Here is a 22,771-nt window from a genome sequence, read left to right as displayed (position 1 = left end):
TTTAAAGGAAAGGGAGACTGAGCTCTCAGGATAAATATGACACATGTTGTTTTTCTTAACCAAATAGCAATTTGTCTGACTCATTTCATATCGGAGCAACTCCCAATACTTTACACCAACACTCCCCAGTACATTAAAAAAAAAACAAACCCACCACCACAGGGCTCTAGCCTCACCCTATGCCTTGGGGGAAAGCCAACTTTTTAGGTTAGGATAGATCTCCTTGACAGAGCTCAGGGAGGATTATTTTGCACCGGTCACAGTGGGCTGCTACCAAGAAGGCAGCTACCTCAAAAGGCAGGACCAATTCTCAAAGTAAACTAAGCATTCCTTCAGCTGGCTGTTGAGACTGTGGTCGTTGGCTGCTATACAGTCCATTAAAGAGAAAGACATTAGCCAATGATCCTATTGGGATGCACGGAGGACCCTCGGGGGGTCTGGTGCAGCCTGCTCATATTGACAGGCCAGAGAATATTCATATCTTCATCTCTTTGTGTACCCTAATAGCTGATGAGAACTTACTTTCTACCTCCCCACCCACCCCAATGTTCCGATAGCCAGCTGGTTCAAAAGAGTAGAAAATACTGCTTCATTCCTAATACAAGTAGGGATGTGAATGCTAAAATTTAGGAAACTGATAATAGTGAACAGATGTCTAACAGGTTTCAATTAATTATAGGTCTGCATTTGCTAGACTATATTTAACTACGATGGTGTAAAAGCAACCCAAAAGTGTAAACAAGATATACAATGAATATCTAAAAATAAGATTTCATTTTACTGGAGATAATCACGCAGCCCCTCAGTAGTCAGAGATTTCTACTGAATATTCTTGATCAACCAGTTTACACTAAATTATTAATATTATGACTATGGATATATAACATAATACAAATGGGAAATACTTCATTTTCCATTTAATTAAAAAATGAAGGGGAGGTCCTATACAACTACTAATTGGTCAAAAAATGGGCACACCTATATTCTTAAGAGGAAAACACGGGAAGTTTAATTAGCTGGTCTCTGCATTTTCCAAGCATTCATTAATGTTCCTTGATTGCATAAAGTTTGCGAGACATCATACCAGATATTAATAAATGACATACATCCCCTCATTTTCATGTTATAGTATTTTATTTAGAAAAAGCATATGTATACGCTGTCTTCAGAAACTAAAGAAAAATCCTTCAAAAACCATTTACACAGTTCAGGCTTTCTGTATTCACAGCTGAGGGCCAGGCAAGTTCATGTCTGAAGGGATTCCTTTTTGGGGCCAGATTCATTACTTGGAGAGTCAATTATTAATCTGGGTTCAATTAGTGCCTCCCAACTCTCGGTTATCTAAAAGAGAAAAAAATAAATAAAATATTGAAAATTGAGGCAGCCAGCAGATAACAAAAGAATTGAAATTCAATTACGTCAAGACAATGTAAGTGTTCCATTATGAGCAAAACATTTATCAAAGCAAATATAATTCCTTTCCAAAGGCTAAAAATGCAAGCCAGTCATTCCAGTTACACCAACAGATGGCCTCAAGCTGAGTTGTGGCCACAACCTTTCATTTATTGTACAGAGTGGTTCAATGGTTGTTGGAACTGCATTTAACATAGTTGGTTTAGGGTAAAGGATGTATCTGGTCACCTCCTCTAATTGATATACAGGTATCCTCAACTTATGGCCACAACTGAACTCAACATTTGTTGTAAAATAAGACAGTTGTTATGGAGTTTTGCCCCATTTTTACATCCTTTCTTACCACAGTTACCTGCAAGTGCATCACTGCAGTTGTTAGTAACATGGTTATTAAGTAAATCTAGCTTCTCTATTGACTTTGCTTGTCAGAAGGTGTCAAAAGGGTTAGGGTTGACCCCAGAACACTACGACCATCATAAATACATGCCAGTTGCCAAGCACCCAAATTTTGATAATACGACCATAGGGATGCTGCAGTTCTATGTGTGGAAAAATAGTCATAACTCATTTTTTTCAGTCCCGTTGTAACATCAGTCACTAAACAAATGGTTGTAAGTCGAAGATTATCTGTATGCATGTGTGTGTGTATACATATATGTATGTATGTGTGTCTGTCACAAACACACCTGTTACCTCAAAGTGTGGGCAGCTGAGAAGGAAAGGGAAATAGGACAGGAAAATAGAAGAGCATAAATGGAAAAGAGAGAGAGACAGAGAAGCGGGAAAGTAAATATAAGGGCACCAGAGAGAGAGAGAGAGAGAGAACTGAAGAATGATGTCAGATATGTATAAATGAAGGGATAAAAGGAGTTGATTCATGAGAGACCAAATTTGGAATTGTCCTCCCACAATACTGGTACCAGTTCCAGATGTTGCTGACATGTGGCCTCAAAAGGGTTTGCCCAAGAAAAACTTGAATTGAGAAATGTCCATTCCCCCCTTTCATCTCTCTCTCTCTCTCTCTCTCTGTGAGGCAATTTAACTTTTACCAGCAAAAAATACCTTCTGCACAGGTGATGCAGCATACATAAAGAGAGGCTTAGAATGGTCAAGCAATTTCAAGAAAGTGCTGTCATACCTTCCTGTCTTGAGATACAGCATATTCAACTGTCTCATCTCCATTTTCAGATTGATAAACCAGATCGAATTTCCCAGGCTCTTTTGCTACTAAAAAAAAAAAAAAAAGACCAGAACAAAACGTAAATTAGATTGGGAAGTTTGCAATGTCATCGGAAATTGCAGGACTTGTCAACAGATGTGTAAATCAGGGGTGTCAAACTCAAGGCCCAGGGGCCGGATCCGGCCTGCAGGGTGCTTAGATCTGGCCTGTGGGGCCGACCTGGAAACAGTGAAGGACTGGCCTGAGGTACCTCTGCCAGCAAAAATAGAGCTCGGGAGGGTTGTGCGCAGTCCTCCCAAGCTCCATCTTCGTTGGCAGAGAGCTGCAGGAGGCTGTCGCAGCCGAAAATTGAGCTCGTGAGCGCCGCATTTTCACTGGTTGCAGGAGGCCATCCCAGCTGAAAACGGAGCTCGGGAGCTTGTTTTCACTGGCAGAATGCTTGGGCCGTCAGACGCCCCCAACATGAGTGACATCGAACTGGCCACACCCACCCTAGCTACGCCCCCCACAAAGGTCAAACACAACCCTGATGTGGCCCTCAATGAAATCGAGTTTGACACCCACCCACCCCGGTGTAAATGAGTGGATTCCACTGATGGAAGAGATTTCATCAGCAGAACAGAGAAGGAACCCGCCCTCCTGTTCAGGTGCCTCCCCAGCAGGACCTCAACCTCTACTCCTGGAAGCCTCCCTCCAGAGCAATTTAGGGGTGTGAGCAGAGGCCTGCAAAAGAAAAAGAAATTCTGTTCGTCCAAGGTGAGATTTTTTCCCCATGATGGCTAAACTTTATCTTTAAGCCAGACTAATTTTGCAAAACCCCATTATAAACGGTGATAATCCGTGATCCCTCGACATAAGAACAACAATTTAAGATGTTGCATATTACTTTACCTGAAGAAAAAGAAAGGATTTCAAGGTCTAGCTGCTTATTAACAGGATTCCAACTGACAATTTTTCCTTCCTTAAAAATATGGGAAAGAATGAAATAACAGCATTTGTAAGGGCATTCGAGAACACATCAGTATTTTATCGTATCATAAATTGTTCTGTTACTGAAATTAACCCAAAAGATGCCTGCAGCATTGAGGCTAATAGGGATTTTTATTATAAGGGGAAGCTGTTTAAATAAGAGCAATTTATCCTCTCTGCTAAGTACAGATATTCTTTTAGTGACCGTTCAAAGTTACAATGGCATTGAAAATAGTAACTGATGACCGTTTCTCACACTTATGACCGTTGTACCATCCCCACAGTCACGTGATCAAAATTCAGACACTTTGGCGACTCGTATTTATAACGGCCGCAGTGTCCTGGAGTCACGCAATTCCCTTTTGTCACCTTCTGATCAGCAAAGTCAATGGGGAAGCCAGATTCACTTAACAACTGTGTTACTAACTCAACAACTGAAGGATTCATTTAATAACTGTGGCAAGGAAGGTCATAAATTGGGGCAAAATTCACTTAACAACAACAGAACAGAAATTTTGGGCTCAATTGTGGTTGTAAGTTGAAGAATACCTGTATTGTGTAGTTTGATGTCCAAGGATAGTGTTCTCTCAATAAAATGCATTACTCTTCTTCTTCATGGTCCCTAGCATTTCATACAAATACTAACAATGGGAACTTGACTAGTAAATGACTTAACTAGTAATTCTGAAATTCCTTACAACTATATTTCCAAAGAGAAAAGAAAAGACCACATTCATATGATACTTTACAGTTATGCCCAAGCTTCAGAACTACAGACTGTGCTATTTGAAAGTTGAAAAGGCATCTGTAAAGGTGGGTTTTTCTAGTTAAGAATGGATTTTTCTATTTAAAATTATATTAATCTGCTAGCAGGAGAAAGTAGGTAAATATATATAAAAATCAAGGAAGCAATCAGGACCCAGGTTACACTTTGCTGTTTGGACAGAAGCCAGGTAACATGCCATAAACATATCTGGCAAAGAATAATGCAAAAAGGTTCATATTCTATAACAGGGGTCTCCAACCTTGGCAACTTTAAGACTTGTGGACTTCAACTCCCAGAATTCCTCAGCCAGCAAAGCAAAGCTGGCTGAGGAATTCTGGGAGTTGAAATCCACAAGTCTTAAAGTTGCCAAGGTTGGAGACCCCTGTTATAGAAAAATGAAGGGATGTAAGTCAGGTGATAGCCAGACTAAGGCACCAACCTCAAGGTCTGGATTAGAGCGATTACTTTATTCTTCTGTGTATGTGTGCGCCTTTGAGTCAGTGTGAACTTCTGAAAATTCACTGGTCAAGTCCTGGCAGGTTTTTCGGCAAGATTTCAGAAGTGGTTTGGCCTGGCCTCCTTCCTAGGCTGAGAAATAGTAACTGACCCAAAGTCACCCAGCTGGCTTCCTGTCTAAGGAAGGGCTAGAACTCACAATCTTCCACTTTCTAGCCTGGTGCCTTCACCATTGCTCCCAACTGGCTCTCTTTGTTGAGACAGAGTTGGCGGCTTCTCTTGCCTATGCAAATATCATTAATTATTCATTTTCGGCCATGTATCTTCTTTTAGATAATCTTTTACAAATCTATCTTTAGTGCTTTTGGACAGATTGTTTGGGAGCCGAGAGATCACTGTTCTATATTTCAATAAGGAAACTTCCAATCTCAATAGCTCTATAAAGGTTTTTGTATTCGTTATCTCAATAATCTTTTCAATGAGCCATGGTGAGGCGGTGGTTAGAGTGCAGTACTGCAGGCTATTTCTGCTGCCTGCCGGATGCCTGCAATTTGGCAGTTCGAATCTCACCAGGCTCAAGGTTGACTCAGCCTTCCATCCTTCCGAGGTGGGTAAAATGAGGACCCAGATTGTTGGGGGCAATAGGCCGACTCTGTCAACTGCTTAGACAGGGCTGTAGAGCACTATGAAGCAATATGTAAGTCTAAGTGCTATTGCTAAATGCTACCTGTAAATTAGACTAGCACCTTTATCACTGGAGACAACAAGGAGGGGTGGTCACAGAATTAGATTCAAATTGGCCAGCCCACCCCAATCGACATCTCACTTGCTTAAATTTAATATTAAAATTAACACTGACTATAAAGCAAAAAAGATCAGAAGACAGTGTGTCTTTTCAAAAGAACAATTTTATTAAAAGGCATACATTTTTAGAAGACGTTGCTCATTTCATCTGATGCATAGGATTTAAATTAGGATGAGGCAACGGGGATAGGGGGGAAGGCAGAAGGATTATACAGATGCAGATTACAAGAGAAAAATCTGAATTAGCTTGTAATCGCAGCTCATAAAAGCTTAGGCCTTTTAATATAACATGTTTTTCAGAAAAGGTGCTCCTTCTGATTTTTTGCTACCAGAGACTAACACGGCTGCCTTAAAAAAACAAAGCAGCAATACTTCATAAATAGAAAAGCAGCATCAAATTACATTGAAAAGTTGACGACAATACCTTGTAATCCGATACTTCAGGAGTATAATTTTCGGTTAATTCCAAAAGCTGTTAAAAGAAAACCCAAACTCTTAAGCTCCAGATACATGTGTAGCTTCACAACTTATATTGTTCACCTAAAGTTAGCATAGAAACTAGAAATCAATGATAAAAGCTAGATTGTTAAAAAAAAAACACCTTTATAAAATAAAAAATGTGAAGCCAATTACTTCTGATAACATTCAATGCACAATAATATTAATAATTATTTACACTATACCCATCTAAAAAGCTCCACTAACAATACAAGTAAATTAATGACCCTTCAGGAGAGGGAGAAGAACCTGTAGCTTGCCAGAAATCATTTAATTACAACTCCAAGCAGGCTCTGGTAATTAGCGCCAGTGATAAATGATGCTCTCTCCGAGTTATGTACATGTCACCATAGTAAGGCAAGTAAAACATCCCAGAAAAACACATGTGGGAGAAAAAGGTATATAAATCTTACAGAGAAGATACCAGCCTGTGAACCAATGAAGTTATCCTTTCCCCCCTCCCCCGCCAAAGAATTAACTGGAGGGGAGAACGTCACCTGATACAGGTACAGGCAGAAAAAGTCTGGTCAACCTCAACTCCCACTAGCTTCATGGACACCTTCATGTTGTTTTCTAAGCAACAATAGAGGTGGTTTGCCACTTGCTTCTTCCAAGATGTTTTTTTTTTTTAATTTCCCAGTCCAAGATATATTCATGAGATTTCCTGGTGACCTCTCATCCAACAAATAATCAGCTAACCAATCTTGCTTAACTTCTCAAGATCATTCAAAGTAGTTAGGTGGTTGAGTGGCTTCTGCAATAACATGGATCCTAATTCTCCAGGATTAGGCTACTTTTTGTTAAGAACACTCTACCCTTTTTTTTTTTTTACATTTACATTTTTATACATTTACATTTTTATACATGAAAACAGCATTTCTCTTTTAAAAGGAAGCTTCCACCATCCTACAGAAGTGGAATCCAATTTTTAATCCAATTTTGGATCTGCAGAGAAAATACACCAGATACACGTATAATGCTAAACTACGATGAGGCTTGTTCCTACCACTGTACTTTGTAAACCACTGCTTGCAATTTAGTATTGTAGGAATTTAGCACCCACCCCCCTCCTAGAAGAATGAAATATTTTAGAAAATACTTAAAAGGCAGAATATATTTCCCTGGATGAGAAATGGAGAAACATGTTTTAAAGACAAAGCAGCTTCCTGACTCCCCCCCACCTTTGTCAATGGGCCATTAAAGCCTCAACCAAGCTCACTCAATCCCCCCATCATTTGCAACACAATAGAACAGAAACTCACCACATGGCACCTGGGAAGATTACATCAGCCAGCAAGGCTAGCTAAGACCCCCACCCCCTGGGAGTCTGACAGCCAATCAGGGTACTCTTCCTGTGCCCAGAAAGTTCAAAGCTCAGAAAAAGCATAAAACCAGGGAGCACACAGGATCTCAGCCCTTTTCTGTTCAGGATCTCAAGCCATGTGATCCTGGCCACCATTAAACCATCTTTCCAAGCAGCCTCCATGTTTCCAGTGTCTTTGTCCCCACTTGGAACTGAACCCAGATGGATATTTCTTCCAACAGTATCTTGTGCGAACCAACAATTCTGGTGTGTGGAGTTTAGTCAATCACATTTGAACAAACCTATCTCACAAAAACAGAATATGCTACTCCCCCTGCCTCACAGTTAATATTTGCATTTCATCCCCCTACTTCATATGATACAGCTGAAAGAAGAATACCTTGAAGGCAATCTTTTGGCCTACTTGTGGAGGAGCAGCTAAGAGAGGTAGCGTGCTATAGTCCTTTTTCGGAGCTTCCACAGGATTCTACAAAACAATCATTAAGAAGATCATTGGTACAAAACAAGTACAGTATTAAGACATTGTAATGCAAAGTTGCCCGTTTAAGGTCTACTTTAACATATTAACTGCCTTCACAGTGATGGCACTACCCATTCACTGGAATATTTTATCTATGAAAAATTAAGCCTGACAGAGATTGTGAGCATGGTATCTATTTTAATTAAAACCTTTCAAGCCTTGTGGTCTTCCGCACAGACTACACTTTGGGAATCCTTGTTCAGAAGGCCGGAGGGAGGAATAGATCTGCCTATTAGTCTTCCTCCAATCTTCTAAGGCAATAATTCTCCAGAGTGTGGTGTACCCAAGCTACCTCATGATTGCTGCCTCAGCTTCCCCTCCCCACGTGCACACAGCCAGCTGCCAGACCACTTACTGCTCAGTGCCCACGCAGGAAGATTTTACAGAAGTTTACAAGGCCTCTTAAAATGGAGAGGCGGGAAGATCCTGGGGTCTGTGACGTTGTCACGGGGCTTCAAGAATAGAATAGAATAGAATAGAATTTTTTTATTGGCCAAGTGTGATTGGACACACAAGGAATTTGTCTTGGTGCATATGCTCTCAGTGTACATAAAAGAAAAGATACCTTCATCAAGGTACAACATTTACAACACAATTGATGATCAATATATCAATATAAATCATAAGAAATGTTATGACTGAAATCTTGAGTTAAGTCTTGGTGGCCCGTGGCCCTAAAAGCCATTTAAAGGGAGTCCAGGGTGAAAAAAAGGTCGAGAACCACTGAACTATATTAATGATACATTTGCTTGATTCATTGGCTAGTCTCTGTATATTCCTAATATCTATTTAGTCATCCAGGATGGGAGGGGGGAAAAAAATCTGACAAACACTGATCTGAAGTATTGAAACTATCAGTGGTCCTATATTGGAATTTTTTAAAAAAACCTTCACCTATATCAGTTCCCTTATTTCAACTTTTTCATTAAAAATATTCTTTCTTGCAGTGTAGAATAGATTTCAAAATAGGTTTCTAATAAATTCCAGAGAATTTTTTTTCACTCCATGTAACACGCAGGAGTTCTTCTACCTGTTTCTAAGTAGCGCAGCAAACTCCACGATTCTAGTTGGTGCAACTTCTTCCAGGCAGGTAATTATTTTAAAGTACTGGATTTGCTTCCTAGCCTAGAGCAAGAGTCCCCAACCTCCGGGCAGTGGCTCATTACACCCTTAAGCCATTTGGAACTGGCCTGCAGAAGTTATAGGGGAGCATGTGCGTGTGTCTGCTACTCACACGGGATCATCTCCCCCACCCCACCCCCATCACTGGTCTGTGAAACCGGAAAGGTTGGGGAATTCTGGCCTAGAAGGAAAAAAGTACTGGCAAAAGTCTATCGATTACATAGGAGCATGTGCAACTGGCCTTCTGTACAAAATAGTTGGCATGGTTACCTTACCAGCATTGACTATACAAAGATGCAACATAAAAGGAAGAAAAGGTAACAGGAAAAGAATACAGCCCAGAAACATTCTTACGTCAGTTGTATCAAAATGCCAAACTTCAGAATAAAACTCCAGCAGCCTCATAGCCTGCTTCTCAGTTTCTAGACAACATCAGAAATAGAACATTCAATTTCTGCCGACAAAATTAGGAACCAGACTTCCACCATTTGGTGGCTAAGACAGGTATGTAATGGTTTCCATTTTTCTAAGAATGCTTCATCGCTGATCCATGGAATCATAGACTGGAATGTTACGGTTATACCCACCTGAATAATAACAGAGGCATTTGTTGCCGCTTCGTTTAACTGTTTTTGTTTCTGGTTTTCACCACTGTGATTATAGAAAAAATGAACGCGTTCTCCCCTTCCCCTATCCCTGGTCATCCCACGGCATCCGCGAACTCTAGGTCCTCTCCAAAAGGGAGCTTCTCCTCTTCCACGCCCCTTTCCGTTTTCCCTCAAATTTGAAGCTAGTCCACAAGGGACATCTGTCAGTTGTTTGTCATCATTCCCTCTGACAGATAGATTGCCTGTGGCACTCGCCTTCTGTTTCTTTAAAGCACATGTCTCTGATTCAGAACTATCATCAGATTCCGATGAGGAGCTTTTCGGTTTAGCCTTTGAAGAATGGCCTGTCACCGTGGCTTGCTTCTGAGATGGTAGCTTATTTCTCAGGTTACTGCTCTGCTGCTCTTCCTCCGAACTAGAATCTGATTCTGAACTAGAGGACTGGCTCTTGGTTTTCTTAGTTTGTCCCGTTTTAAGAGAAATGTTGTCTTTATGTTTCCCAGCAGGAAGAGTTTTTAAAGGCGCCAACTGTGGTTTGTTAATGTGCTGCGATGTCCCTTTAGAGGCATGTGTGTTGGTCTGTTTTGTGCCTGGTGTAATATGGTCGCTATCTGATGTTGTAGAGGATTCACTAGAGGGAATGCCTTTCTTTGTGTTGGATTGTGTTGTTGCGTTTCCCTTTGTGCTTTTTTGGTTGAGACTTTTCTCGGTCTTCTGGGTGGCACTCCTTGAGGGAAATGTAGTTCCTTTCTTCTTTTTCTCTTTCTTTGCATCCTGCTCTTTCCTCTGCTGGTTTTTCCCCTTAGGTTTCTTGGAATGAGAATTATCATCCTCACTCTCAGTGACTATCATATGATTCCTTTCAGGTGCCGTTTTTTTCTTTTCCCCCAATGTCACAGAATCTTGAATATTTGTAGATTTTTCTTCTTGGTGCTGAAAACTCCATTTACTCTTTCTTTTGTTGGGCTCCTGATCTTCACTTTTGGAGTCCTTTGCCTCCAATTTCCACCGTCGCTTTCTTTGTCTTTTTGACCAGCTGTTGGAACCATTGACGACTGTATTGTAATGGTTCACTCCAACAATCTCCTCCAATCTGACTCTATCAAATCCACAAACAAAAGAAAATGTCAATGTTGCAACATGTTTTATATACCCTGTTTCCCCCAAAATAAGACATCTCCTGCTAATAAGCCCAATCGGGCTTTTGAGCGCATGGCAATAAGGCCAAGTGCTTATTTCAGGGTTCAAAAAAATATAAGATAGGGTCTTATTTTGGGGGGAAACATGGTAGTATCATGCTAAAAAATGAAACCCTTCCAGCTGGCCTTTAATCCAACAAAGACACAGGTTAGGAATACTGATCTCAGTACAATATTCTCTTTTTAGTCTTTATGGCTTAAGAGTAATAGTTTCATATATGTATACTTAAAAATAAGCCACATGAATGGGATCATATCACACAGTGCTATGATTTATTGAATCATAGTTCAAGTATGCCACATTTGTTTGGGCTCATATATCACATTAAACAAAAAAAAACATAAGGTGACATAATGTGTGGCGCTTTCTGTATGTTTAGAGCTTATGTCTCATAATGGTATATAGGATCGCAGCCTGGAAGAACAAATAATCTCCATTAGGTCATGGTTTCTCAAAATGAGCACTACCATCACCCAATAATATAATAAAATGAATTTATATGAGTTTCCATAAATAAAATGATTATCATTAATGCCAAGTTTGGGCAAGTCAGTGTATTGCTTACTTGTAACAATTACTGTTGTGGCCAAAACCTGGCTCACCAAAAGCAACCAAATCACTTTGAATATACCACATAATTTTATTAGCGTGCAAACAACAGGACAGTACATATTGGGCTCCCAGCAACGCTTCTGCACTTTGCTGAACAGCCATGAGCAAAAGCAGAACTAGAGCTTATATATCTTTGGCCTATTTCATTGTGAAGACAAGGTAAAAGGACAGCACAACCTTGGAATGGTATAGATAGATAAAGACATCCATGTGACCTTATTATTTATTCATTCTTACCAGGTCAACATGGCACCCACATTATCTCTGAGATATGGTACGTGAATAGAAATAATTAGGTTTACTGGGCCACAGATTCCTGACCAATGATTCCTCCCTCTGATGCCACTCAGGGTCAAGCTTGCTGTGAATGTTTTCTTAACAGAGTACTTTAAGTAGTTCATGTTTAGGGTTGTCGGGGAATCCCATAGGTTGTCTTGGGTGTGTGTGTGTGCTTTTCACACCACATTACATTTTAATTTAGCCATCACAGCATCCTCAAATTTTATGAGCTTTCACAAGCAAAACAAAAGCCAAACCTCAAGAGTGATAAAGTCTTGCTAATATAAGCATGGTAAAGTTTCTTTAAAACTTCAAGAGTTTAGTAACATCTGCTCTAGATGATAAATAATTTTATGAGTGCTTACTTCCACATTAGATGTACTTTAACATGCCACATGTTAAATAATTATATAATTTTTATAGTTATATAATTATGTTGCCCCTGGCTTTCATCAACATTCCCCCTCCAACTACAGGTAGTCCTCCACTTACAACAATTTATTTAGTGACGTTCAAAGTAATAACAGCACTGGAAAATGTGCCTTATGACTATTTTTTCCTACTTACGATCTTTGCAGCATCCCTAAGCTTGGCAACTGGTTCAATATTTATAGCAGTTGCAGTGTCCCAGTGTCAATGGGGAATCCAGATTCACTTAAACCACCAGGTTACTAACTTATCAACGGCAGTGATTCACTTAACAACAGCAGCAAGCAAGAAGAGTTGTAAAATGGGGCAAAACAAATGTCTCAACCACAGAAATGTTGGGCTCAATTGCGATTGTAACTCGAGGACGACCTGCATTTAGCATCGTAAACCCCATCACTGTACGTGAATCTCATGCAGGGGTCTCCAACCTTGGCAACTGGAAGACTTGTGGACTTCAACTCCCAGCTTTGCTGGCTGAGGGATTCTGGGAGTTGAAGTCCACAAGTCTTAAAGTGGCCAAGGTTGGAGACCCTTGATCTAATGGAAGATGCAATTCGAAGTATTTAGAAGGCACCTCCCAGCCTAAATCTGACATTAACATTAAAAAAAATTAAATAAATTTAAGTAAATCTGCCAACACTCAGACCAAATAGCCAAAATCTCTGTTCGCTCCAAAGCAGGCAGCCGCCCGTGAGAGCCCGTTTTTCACCACCACCATAGTAGCCCAGGCCTGTGAAGCATCCAAGGAGCCCCCCCCACCCCACTCTGGGCCCTTTTTCCTTCTGCGAGGCTCCCACCGAAGAGAGTCGTTGTCGCGCACCAGCCGCGCGCTCTCGGTGGCCGGCAGGAGCGCTCCGTCGAGGAAGAGGTTGAGCCTGGCGTGGCTGCTGTAGCCGAACTTCTGCCGGATGAGGCTGATCAGGTCAGTGATGAGGCGCACTTGATTGGGCTCCACCAACAGCCAGCACAGCCCGAAGGCCGGAGCCACTGGCGGCGGGTAATCGAAGAGCAGGCGGAGACGCACCGGAGCCTCGCAGCCGCTGCCTGTGGCCGCCGCCATGTTGCCGAGAGCCAGCAGCTACGGCGTGCCACGCGGGACAAAGAAAAACGAAAGCGCGAGAGCGAGAGCGAGAGCGAGAGCAAGAGCAAGAGGGCGGGGCTGGCCGCGAGCTGCTTGGAAAACGCTACGGGAAAGGAGAAAGCGCGAGAATCTGAGAAGTCTTTTCCAGGACGGCAATTTGTTGCTTTGCCCCATTTAAAAAAACAACAACCCAAAAATGTTCTTTTTTTTTTTTTACTTGAATCCTTTTAAATTAAACCAATTTAGCAAAAAAGTCAAGTTAGGCTGGGAGTTTTCAGCATCTCTGGATATGTTGGAGTTCTGGAGAGGAAGAGAAAAAAACCTCCAAATTCTACTTCCTTATTCACTCTGAATCAGGGGTCTCCAACCTTGGCAACTTGAATAGAATAGAATAGAATAGAATAGAATAGAATAGAATAGAATAGAATAGAATAGAATTTATTGGCCAAGTGTGATTGGACACACAGGGAATTTGTTTTGGTGCATATGCTCTCAGTGTACATAAAAGAAAAAGAGAAAAAATACCTTCATCAAGGTATTTACAACATTTGCAACACAAATGATGGTCATAGGGTACAATTTAATCCTTAATGATTTAACCCTTAATGATAGCAACAACCAACCAGCTAAGCTAAGCTGGTTGAGGAATTCTGGGAGTTGAAGTCCACAAATCTTAAAGTTGCCAAGGTTGGAGACCCCTGCTCTGAATAGTTTAAACGTCTCTCCGAGAAATCACCGAGCAAAGAGACTGCATATAAAGCGGCTCATAAAAGCACGGGAACATGTGTTTTTTTTTAAAAAAAAAATGCATGCGGAGGAATATTTGGTTGGTCATCTTGTATGGGCAGTATGTCACCTACCAAAGAAACATACTGACTTTTTTATCATAAAGGTATGCAAATAAAGTGTAAAAATAAGAGACAGCAGGAGACGAAACATGCTTGTCTACAAAATGTGTAAAAGACTCGAAAATCAGCAATACTGTTAAAGGTCTAAATAAACCTCTGTTAATTTTAGGTGGGGAAACCTTCTCATTTTTCACACTTTTCCTTTATTGAATTCTCCATGTGAATTTTCAGGAATTACATGCCCAGCACTTTTATTTTCCCTACCATTGTGATAACTAGTAGCCTTCCCTATAGGATCAGGGTGCCCTCCTCTCTCTCTTTATATAAACAAGTTTTCAGTAAAATAGAAGTATGTTAAACTAAGTCAAGCCTGTATTCCTTCCTTGGCTTTGCTCATAACCATTTTGAATTTGGAGAACGCAAAGGTGGAGATTATTTGTACATTAGCACAATGTACAAATGTTCTTTGTGCTTTGATTATAACTATAATTGTAATGTTTTATTCACATGGTATATAGGTTTTATTTAATTTTATCATTTTAATATTATAAACCACCCAGAATTATCCTGTTTTAAGATGGGCAGCCAATAAATAAATAAAAAGGGCTCAAAGGAATATTCTTTCATTTTAAAATGAGAATAATATGGAAACATGAATGTCAGAGAAAAGGAGAAGTTCATAAGCCAGATTTTTGTGGGGTTATTATTTTTATGTGGAAAAGCAGATGTATTCTTGCAGTCCGAAGCTGTCCAGCCTTCAGATTCAACTTAACATGGGAACCAAGCTGGAAGAAAGGATGGCTGCTGTGACAGGCTAAAGATGTAACACTTTAAGTTAAAATTGTTTAACTCCTATTTGATTGAATAAACCAGTTGACTGGATGCATCCAACACACTAAGCCAAAAGCGAACAAGCCACATTCACTAATCCGTAGTGAATTCTGCTTGCTATTTCTCTTGAGTGGACTGCAATCATATTTTTTTAAAGCAAGGTTGCAAAAGCTTAGGGGAGCTTGTATTTCAGGAAGCTTTTTTTTTATAAGGAGGAAGTTGTGGAAGCAAATACTTCGTTCCCAAATCAGACAATTTCCCGTATTGCTTGTGGTTTATTTAACCCTATTGCTAGGTTTGCATCAGTGGTGGGTTTCAAAAATATTTACTACAGGTTCTGTGGGTGTGGCTTAGTGGGTGTGGCTTGGCGGTCGTGGCTGTAAAATTCTGTAAAATCTCCATTCCCACTCCACTCCAGGGGAAGGATATTGTAAAATCTCCATTCCCACCCCAATCCAGGGGAAGGTTACTGCAAAATCCCCATTTCCTTCCAATCCTTTGGAATTGGGAGGCAGAGAATAGACGGGGCCAGTCAAAATTTTTACTAGCGGTTCTCTGAACTACTCAAAAACTCTGCTACTGGTTCTCCAGAACTAGTCAGAACCTGCTGAAACCCACCTCTGGTTTGCATACGAGAGTAAATGAAAACAAAGGAAGCCCACCCATCCATCCATCCATAACATTTCTATGCCGCTCTATGCATTTCTCCCCCCCCCCTCTCTGTGTACCTACAGAGGAGGAATATTTCATAAGATAGCTAGAGGGGTGTATGTAGGAGAAGAATGTTTCATAAGGTAGACAGGGATGTGTGTGGGGGGGCATGTTGCAGTGGTGAAATTCAGCCAGAATTCCATGTTGGTTACATTTGCCAGCAAGAAACACATTGGATGAAAAAAACCACGAACAGGTTACACCATACAGGCTAAACCAGGGCTCTCCAACCTTGGCAACTTGAAGACTTGTGGACTCCAATTTCCATAATTCCTCAGCCAGCTTTGCTGGGAGTTGAAGTCCACAAGTCTTCAAGTTGCCAAGGTTGGAGGCCCCTGGGCTAAACTATTTTAAATTCAGGTTTTCACCAGTCTGATCGCCCTGGTAGCCAAAACTGGGCCAAGAAATGAACCAGAAGGATCAGGGCTACGGCGACTTGCCGGTTCTATCCAGCACGGAGCAAAAGAACCGCAAAGGCGAAACCCGCCCCGCCGGGTCCAGAGTCCAAATCGGCGTCCGCGTTTTGAATCTCGCGCTCTCGTCGCGCGGTGAAAGCTGGTCGGACGCCGCAGGTCCAGTTCGTAGCGCGCGAAGGTCGGGCAGGATCCAAGCGATCACGTGAGAAGCTGTGGCGAAAGAAAAACATCGCGGCGTCCGAGCTGGGCCGGGTCTTGCCAGGAGCTCTAGTGCAAGGCTCGCTTTTCATCTCGGCTCGCCACTTCCCCTCCTTCAGAAGCGGCTGGCGGGGAGCTCGAGCCTTGCGGTTGTTGCTCGGAAGATTGCCCCGCCGTTGTCAGGATGTGGCTGACGGAAAGTATTATTCTGATGTTGTCGCTGCGGACTCTAAGTTCAGGTAGGTTTGGAAAGGAGAGGGCTTCTCTCTCCCCACCCCTAAAACGTGTGTGGTTAGTAATAAGAGGCGTGCATAAGAGCGCAAAAGTGCCTACCGTTCCTGTCCTATTGTTCCCTTTCATTATATCAAATTAATATAGTTGATGCATATATTTTTTTACTTATATATATTTTCTTCAAGTTATGTTGTTTTATCTATGATAATTGTTTGTGTATACTGTTGTGACAAAAAGAAATTAAAAAAAATAATAGCTCATTTAAAAACACACAAATACAAACACTATCTCTCTCTCTCACACACACACACACACGTTTACCGGCGGTGGAACACGATTGGAGAACGGTGCTGCCTTTGTATTGTTGAATTAGTAACAGCTCATTTAAACACACACCACTTTACGGGAGGTGGAGAACGCTGCTCTTTTTGTGGGGTTGAATTTAAAACCGACCGGCGGCATCTCGAGGCCAACCCGAGGGTTATAATTGTTGTTTCCTTTGCACTGAGATTTTAAAAGCTTGCCTTGTGCTGCTGAGCTGTCTCACCCTGCCAGCTATGCAAGTCTCCCTCCGTGGAAGAACATTATGTAGGTGGCAGAATCTGAATGAGTAATCATGGGGTGAAATCTCTGGGCAGATTTCTTAGATCCTCTTTTTAGTTCCAGCCCCCACTTTGGGTTGTTTGTGAACTACAACTTCAGCTAGTGTGATCTGTTGAGGGGGGAGGGTTTCACATCTCCTTTGGGGAAATTTTTTTGGGGATTTTAGCCTTCTACAGTAAAAGTTGCTGCAATCTGCAGATGCAAGCAGTATCAGTTCCCACTGAAATACATTTAGGCTGTCTTTCTTTCTTTCTTTCTTTCTTTCTTTCTTTCTTTCTTTCTTTCTTTCTTCTCTCTCTCTCTCTCTCTCTCTCTTTCTCTCTTTTTCTCTCTCCCTCCCTCCGTCTTTCTTTTTTGTGCATTTTTATTGGTATTTCCTTTCCCATGTTGCCCAGATACTTCTCTGATTTCTAGTGACAAGCCTGGCACAGAGCTAGGAGCTACTGTGGGGAAACCATTTGATTCCCAGTAGTCATCCAAGCAGGCCTGTTTGGAAAGTCAGTGTAAAATATCTACTCTTTTAATTGGTAGTTATTTAAAACAAGTTTTTAAATTTGCCTAAAAGGAAACATCCCAATTAAGCAGTCATTCCTTTTTTAAAGCTGGCATTTTAAAATTAGACACTCGAGAAAGAACTCGAGAATAAGTATTACTTAAATTTAAATTGTATAATTGTATAATTGTATAATTTATGCTTCCAAAGATGGAAATATTTCTTCAGAGACAAAGTGTATATAGGTAATCCTCAACTTACAATTCATTTAAGGACTGTTCAAAGTTACAATGGCACTGAAAAATGACTTATGACCGTTTTTCATATTTACGACCATTGCAGCATTTCCATGGTTAGTTATGTGATTAAAATTCAGACGCTTGGCAACTGGCTCATATTTATGATAGATTGTCATGTGACCACCTTTTGCGACCTGACATACGTTACAAGTCAATGTGGAAGCCTGGTTCACTTAACAAATGTGGCAAGAAAGGTTATAAAATGGGGCAAAACTTACTTAACAAATGTCTCACAGCAATAGACATTCTGGGCTCAATTGTGATCGTAAGTCGAGGACTACCTATATATGGTGCAGCAGGCATTTTCATAGACAAAGAAAAAAAATGATATAGAGGAATAGTGACCTATCCAAAGTCCTTAGTGAATTTCCATAATTGAAGGTACATTTGGAATTGGGAGTCTTTAGTTTAACCAAATCTCTCCATGCTTCATCATGAGAGCAAACCCCAATAAAGTCAGAAAATATTTATTTATTAAATTTATATGCTGCCCTTCTTACTACTGATACTATTTCAGAGTAAATGTTTGTGGGATTATTCTACCTTTCAATCAAGTGGCAATGAGGCAGAGAGCCAGATATTAAGGCTATCATATCAGGGCAAAAAAAATAAATCTAGATGACCACTACATGACATTGGAGAGCTATAGAACAGTCTAATTTGCTCCTATCGAGTGATCTTCTGGATTTTTCCAGATGATATGTGATGGGCCTACATGTATGCTTCTTTTAAAAAACACCAGGTTAAGTATTTCCTAATGCCAGTCTGTTCAGATCAATAGTGTTAGACTTGTACAAATCCTGTCTACCTAACCCTGAGCTATTAAATTTGAGCACTAGAAAGGAGAGGAATGCAGTCCTATACAAGTCTGTTCTGGTGAGTCCCAATGATTTGAATGGGATTTACTTGTAGGTAAATCACTATAGGACAGTGGGCCACATTAGCGATGGACCACTGCGTATGCGTACATGTGGGCACCGCACATGTGTACCGGCCCGTCACCAAGTTGCAAATAGGCTATGGCCCTTTAGTGGGCTGCGGCGAGGGATTGGGAACCATTACTATAGGATACCAACCCTTGTTCTTGAAAGGACTCTGTGTTTGCAGAATATAGGCCTTGAGGCAAAGATAACAACGTGGTTTCCTCTCACAGTTGCTTATTATAGAAGTAAATGCTACTGAGCAGCTGACTTTTAACCACCAACTCTATGTGAGATTGTGCCCACTGCACTCTGAGAATTGGGACACTCTGTTTTATTTTATTTCTCTCCTCTCCCCTGCTTTTAAAAATGAGTTGCCTATCAAGCACCAGTGTAATTAGGAGCAGCCATTTGTACTGCAGAGAGATGTTACAGTTGTTAGTTAAAGTATTCTAAAGTCTATCTTGACACTGCCTTTAAACAAGTACTGTTAATAGCTACTCTGGGGAAAGAAGGTGGCAGTATTTTGCATGAGGTCTACACCTACAGGTAAGCAATTGCATTGGGGTCAGTAGGACTGATACGATGTAAGCCGCTGTAGGAATGTGTCCTCTTGATGGAAGATGAGCAAAAGTTGTAGGAGGCTATCTTGGCAATCTACTTGGCACTGGATTTGGTTGTACTGTACAGTCCTGTTTGTTAACCTGTGGACCTTGGAATGTCTTGCAAGATTGAATCCTGTCTACTGAAGAGCTTCAAAGAAATTGCACCCTCTGGAGTGAGGTGGTGGGTTCTCTCTTGCCAGTTCTTTGATTCCAGGGACCGGTCTGTGGGATTGGAGAAAAAGTGCCAAGGTTTAAGAAAGAGGAAAAGGCACTTTCTGATAATGCTGTGCCCATCCCACAGATCATCCCATGGGATTGGACAATTGGTACTGTTCAGTGTTCCTACCTGCTCTATGTTCTTTTCTTTTTTTAAAAAAATATTTTTAGTTAAGAAGACTAGCATGTCTATTTTTATTTTTATTTTAATTTCCAAACATGCCCATAGGCTTCATGTGCTGAGCTTCATTTGGAAGCATGCAGGAAAAGGGACAAAAGAAAGATGGAGTGGTAGGAAGGAAGCTGAACAGGTCGTTTTCAAATAAATGGGCATTTTCCACAACCCTAAAATGTTGCCATCTGTTTGGTCTCCCGAAGTGGCAGTATCTGTTTTGTTGTTTTAGTAGACCAAGGTGGATTACGGTCGGTATTCACTCCAAAAAAAAAAGGAATGAGTTTAATGTACAGATACTGATGGTTTGTCCTGTTCAGGGTGGATAAAAATTGATGATTTTTTTAAAAAAATTGATTTTTTAAAATTTAAATCGGATTTTTTTTATTTTTATCAAATTTATTTTAATAAAATGCTTTTGGAGTAAAAATCTATCTAAAGATAGTTTTCTACTTAAGATACATTAATAATTTAGTTTATTCAGCATGAAATGGAGCTTAGTTATGTAGCATGAGGCTGTATATTCTGCAATATTAGGACAGTTAGTGAGTCAACAGCAGGTCAGAGGAGGAGCTGTTGTGGGACAGAGATGACAGTTGCCCTTTAAAAATTATGATTTAAATTGAGTTGGTTTAAATCAAGCCGTTTTACTAGTGATTTAAATTGTGATTTAAATCGACTTGATTTAAATCAAGTCCACCCTGGTCCTGTTGAAGTGGGAAGAGCTTGTATCGAAAGTAGAGTGGATTCAGATGGCAGAGAATCTGCAGATTCCTTGATGGTAACAAAAAAAAAATCTTGTTAATGCTTCTGAGTCATATTATGGGACATTTTGATAGGTAGACCATAACTCTGGGTTGAATGTCACCCCAGGGCCTTCTACTGGGCAGAAAAGATCCATAGACTGCCTCATTCTCTCATTGCCATTGTTGATGGAACACTTGGTGCTCAAAGCCTTCTCTGTGGGGGCTCCCACCCTCTGGAACGAACTCCCTCCAGGACTTCGTCAACTTCCGGACCTCCGAACCTTCCGTCGCGAGCTTAAAACACACTTATTTATCTGCGCGGGACTGGATTAGATTTTAAATTTTATGGTTTTAAATGGGTTTTATTATTTATATGGTTTTAACAATTTGGCTATGGAATAAGTTTTTTACTTGTTATTTTAGTTTGTATTTATGTGTATTTTTAAGTGCCTGTGAACTGCCCTGAGTCCCTAGGGAGATAGGGCGGTATATAAATGTGAACAATAAATAAATAAATAAATAAAAGTCTAATCTGGCCTTTGCTGATTAACCCTGTTTGTGTAGGATCCTGCAAAACCAAGGGTATTCCTGGCACTGAAAGTAGCTTTGCTATCCCTACTATCTCTGTGCTTTGAAGGAACCACATATTATACAAGGCCAATTGTACATGGAAGTGTGCAGGAATTATAGATTTGATATGTTAGTGTAGAACAGAGCTCTCCAACCTTGGCAATTTTAAAACTTGTGGACTTCAACCTCCAGAATTCTGGGAGTTGAAGTCCACAAGTCGTAAAGTTGCCAAGGCTGGAGACCCCTGGTATGAAAGGAAGAGATTCTTCTCCTGAAATTCTCACAATGGTAGGAGAATGCCAAGTCCTCTTGTGCTCTGAGCTTTATAAAGCATGGTAATCACTTACTTTCTCCCCCCCCCCCCCATTTTAGCTTTTTCAATAAAGGAACCTAAAGAAGCAAAACAGGCATGGGGATATGTTCCTGTCAGAAGCAATGCAAGCATGTTCTGGTGGTTGTACTATGCAGACAGTCCCACTCAGAACTTCACACAACTTCCTCTTATCTTATGGCTGCAGGTAAGTTGGGGATAAGGCTTTGATGTGAGCTGTAATGGAAGGATGATAGCAACAGAAGTAGAGTTGAACCAGGGGTGAAATGCTCCCGGTTTGGACCGGATTGCTCAATCTGGTAGCAATGAGGGCGGGTGGTTCCGAGAACTGGTAGCAAAAATCCCTACCCCACCCCCATGCCTAACTGAGCTGCGCAATCATCAGAGATTTTTTTTTTACTTTTAAAAGCATTTTTCCTTTGGCTGAAAAAATGCTTTTAAAAGGCTCCTCTGGCGATCCCAGCTGAATTGCCTGATCATCAGAGGCTTTTAAAAGCGTTTTTTGCAACCTCCTAGGCCGAAGAGGTTGTAAAAAAAATGCTTTTAAAAGTAAAAAACAAAGTTGGCCACGTCCACCCAGTCACATTACCCCCCCAACCCACGCCCACAGAACGGGTAGTAACAAATTTTACATTTCACCCCTGAGTTGAACCATGTAAAACCTTGCAATAGAAGGTTTCTAAAACCTTGAAGAAATCCTTCAGAGGGGAAAAATAAAGTTTCAATGGAGATTAAGTCCTATAATATCAACTAATTGTATTTTGGAGGGGGGGATTGAGTCATTGTTAATTCCTGATGACTGCCTGGAAACATCCTGCAGTTTTTTGGCTCAATTTCAGAAGCAGTTTGTTCTTGCTTACTTCCTAGGATAGTTATCCTAAGATAACTACCATGTTTCCCTGAAAATAAGACCCTATCTTATATTTTTTTGAACCCCGAAATAAGCGCTTGGCCTTATTTTCGCAGAGCTCTTATTATTTTGGGGCGCGTGAAGAAAACCAGAGGAAATAGAGGCGACCGGCTGTGCATGCATTTAAATATTTTCGGGGAGAACTTATTTTCAGGGGGGGCTTATTTTGGTGCATGCGCTCAAAAGCCCTATTGGGCTTATTATCAGGGAATGTCTTATTTTAGAGGAAACAGGGTAAGGTGGAACTAGAATTGTCGGTTTCTGGTTTTTAGCCAATGCATTGACCACTACACCAAACTGGCTCTCATTGCATATTAATTATATTGCATTGCCTTAATTATTCTAAATCAAGCTATTAAAAGTAGCTGAAAATCAGAAATATTATTTCTGATGCACCACACAAAGCT

The 22,771-nt window shown here is 40.7% G+C and overlaps 2 protein-coding genes across 2 annotated transcripts in view; one reads left to right on the top strand and one right to left on the bottom strand.

Annotated features, from left to right (window-relative positions):
• Nucleotides 1-1,207: 1,207 nt before the first annotated feature.
• Nucleotides 1,208-13,289, bottom strand: COIL (coilin). The gene is given in 8 exon segments (XM_058171045.1): nucleotides 1,208-1,266; nucleotides 1,269-1,341; nucleotides 2,552-2,640; nucleotides 3,485-3,554; nucleotides 6,013-6,060; nucleotides 7,790-7,876; nucleotides 9,640-10,759; nucleotides 12,978-13,289. Coding segments are annotated over 8 exon segments (1,794 nt in total). The 5' UTR covers nucleotides 13,241-13,289; the 3' UTR covers nucleotides 1,208-1,222.
• Nucleotides 13,290-16,245: 2,956 nt separating this feature from the next.
• SCPEP1 (serine carboxypeptidase 1) overlaps nucleotides 16,246-22,771 on the top strand; it is a 28,686-nt gene continuing 22,160 nt past the window's right edge. Inside the window, exons 1-2 of the mRNA XM_058170214.1 lie at nucleotides 16,246-16,504; nucleotides 21,496-21,641. Of these exons, the coding sequence (XP_058026197.1) occupies nucleotides 16,450-16,504; nucleotides 21,496-21,641 (201 nt within the window). The 5' untranslated portion in view covers nucleotides 16,246-16,449. The remainder of the gene's footprint in view (nucleotides 16,505-21,495; nucleotides 21,642-22,771) is intronic.

This window comes from Ahaetulla prasina, chromosome 2 (genome assembly GCF_028640845.1).
Source record: "Ahaetulla prasina isolate Xishuangbanna chromosome 2, ASM2864084v1, whole genome shotgun sequence".
NCBI lineage: Eukaryota > Metazoa > Chordata > Lepidosauria > Squamata > Colubridae > Ahaetulla > Ahaetulla prasina.
The sequence above is the reverse complement of the archived record's forward strand: the minus strand, read 5'-3'. Positions and strand labels throughout refer to the sequence as shown.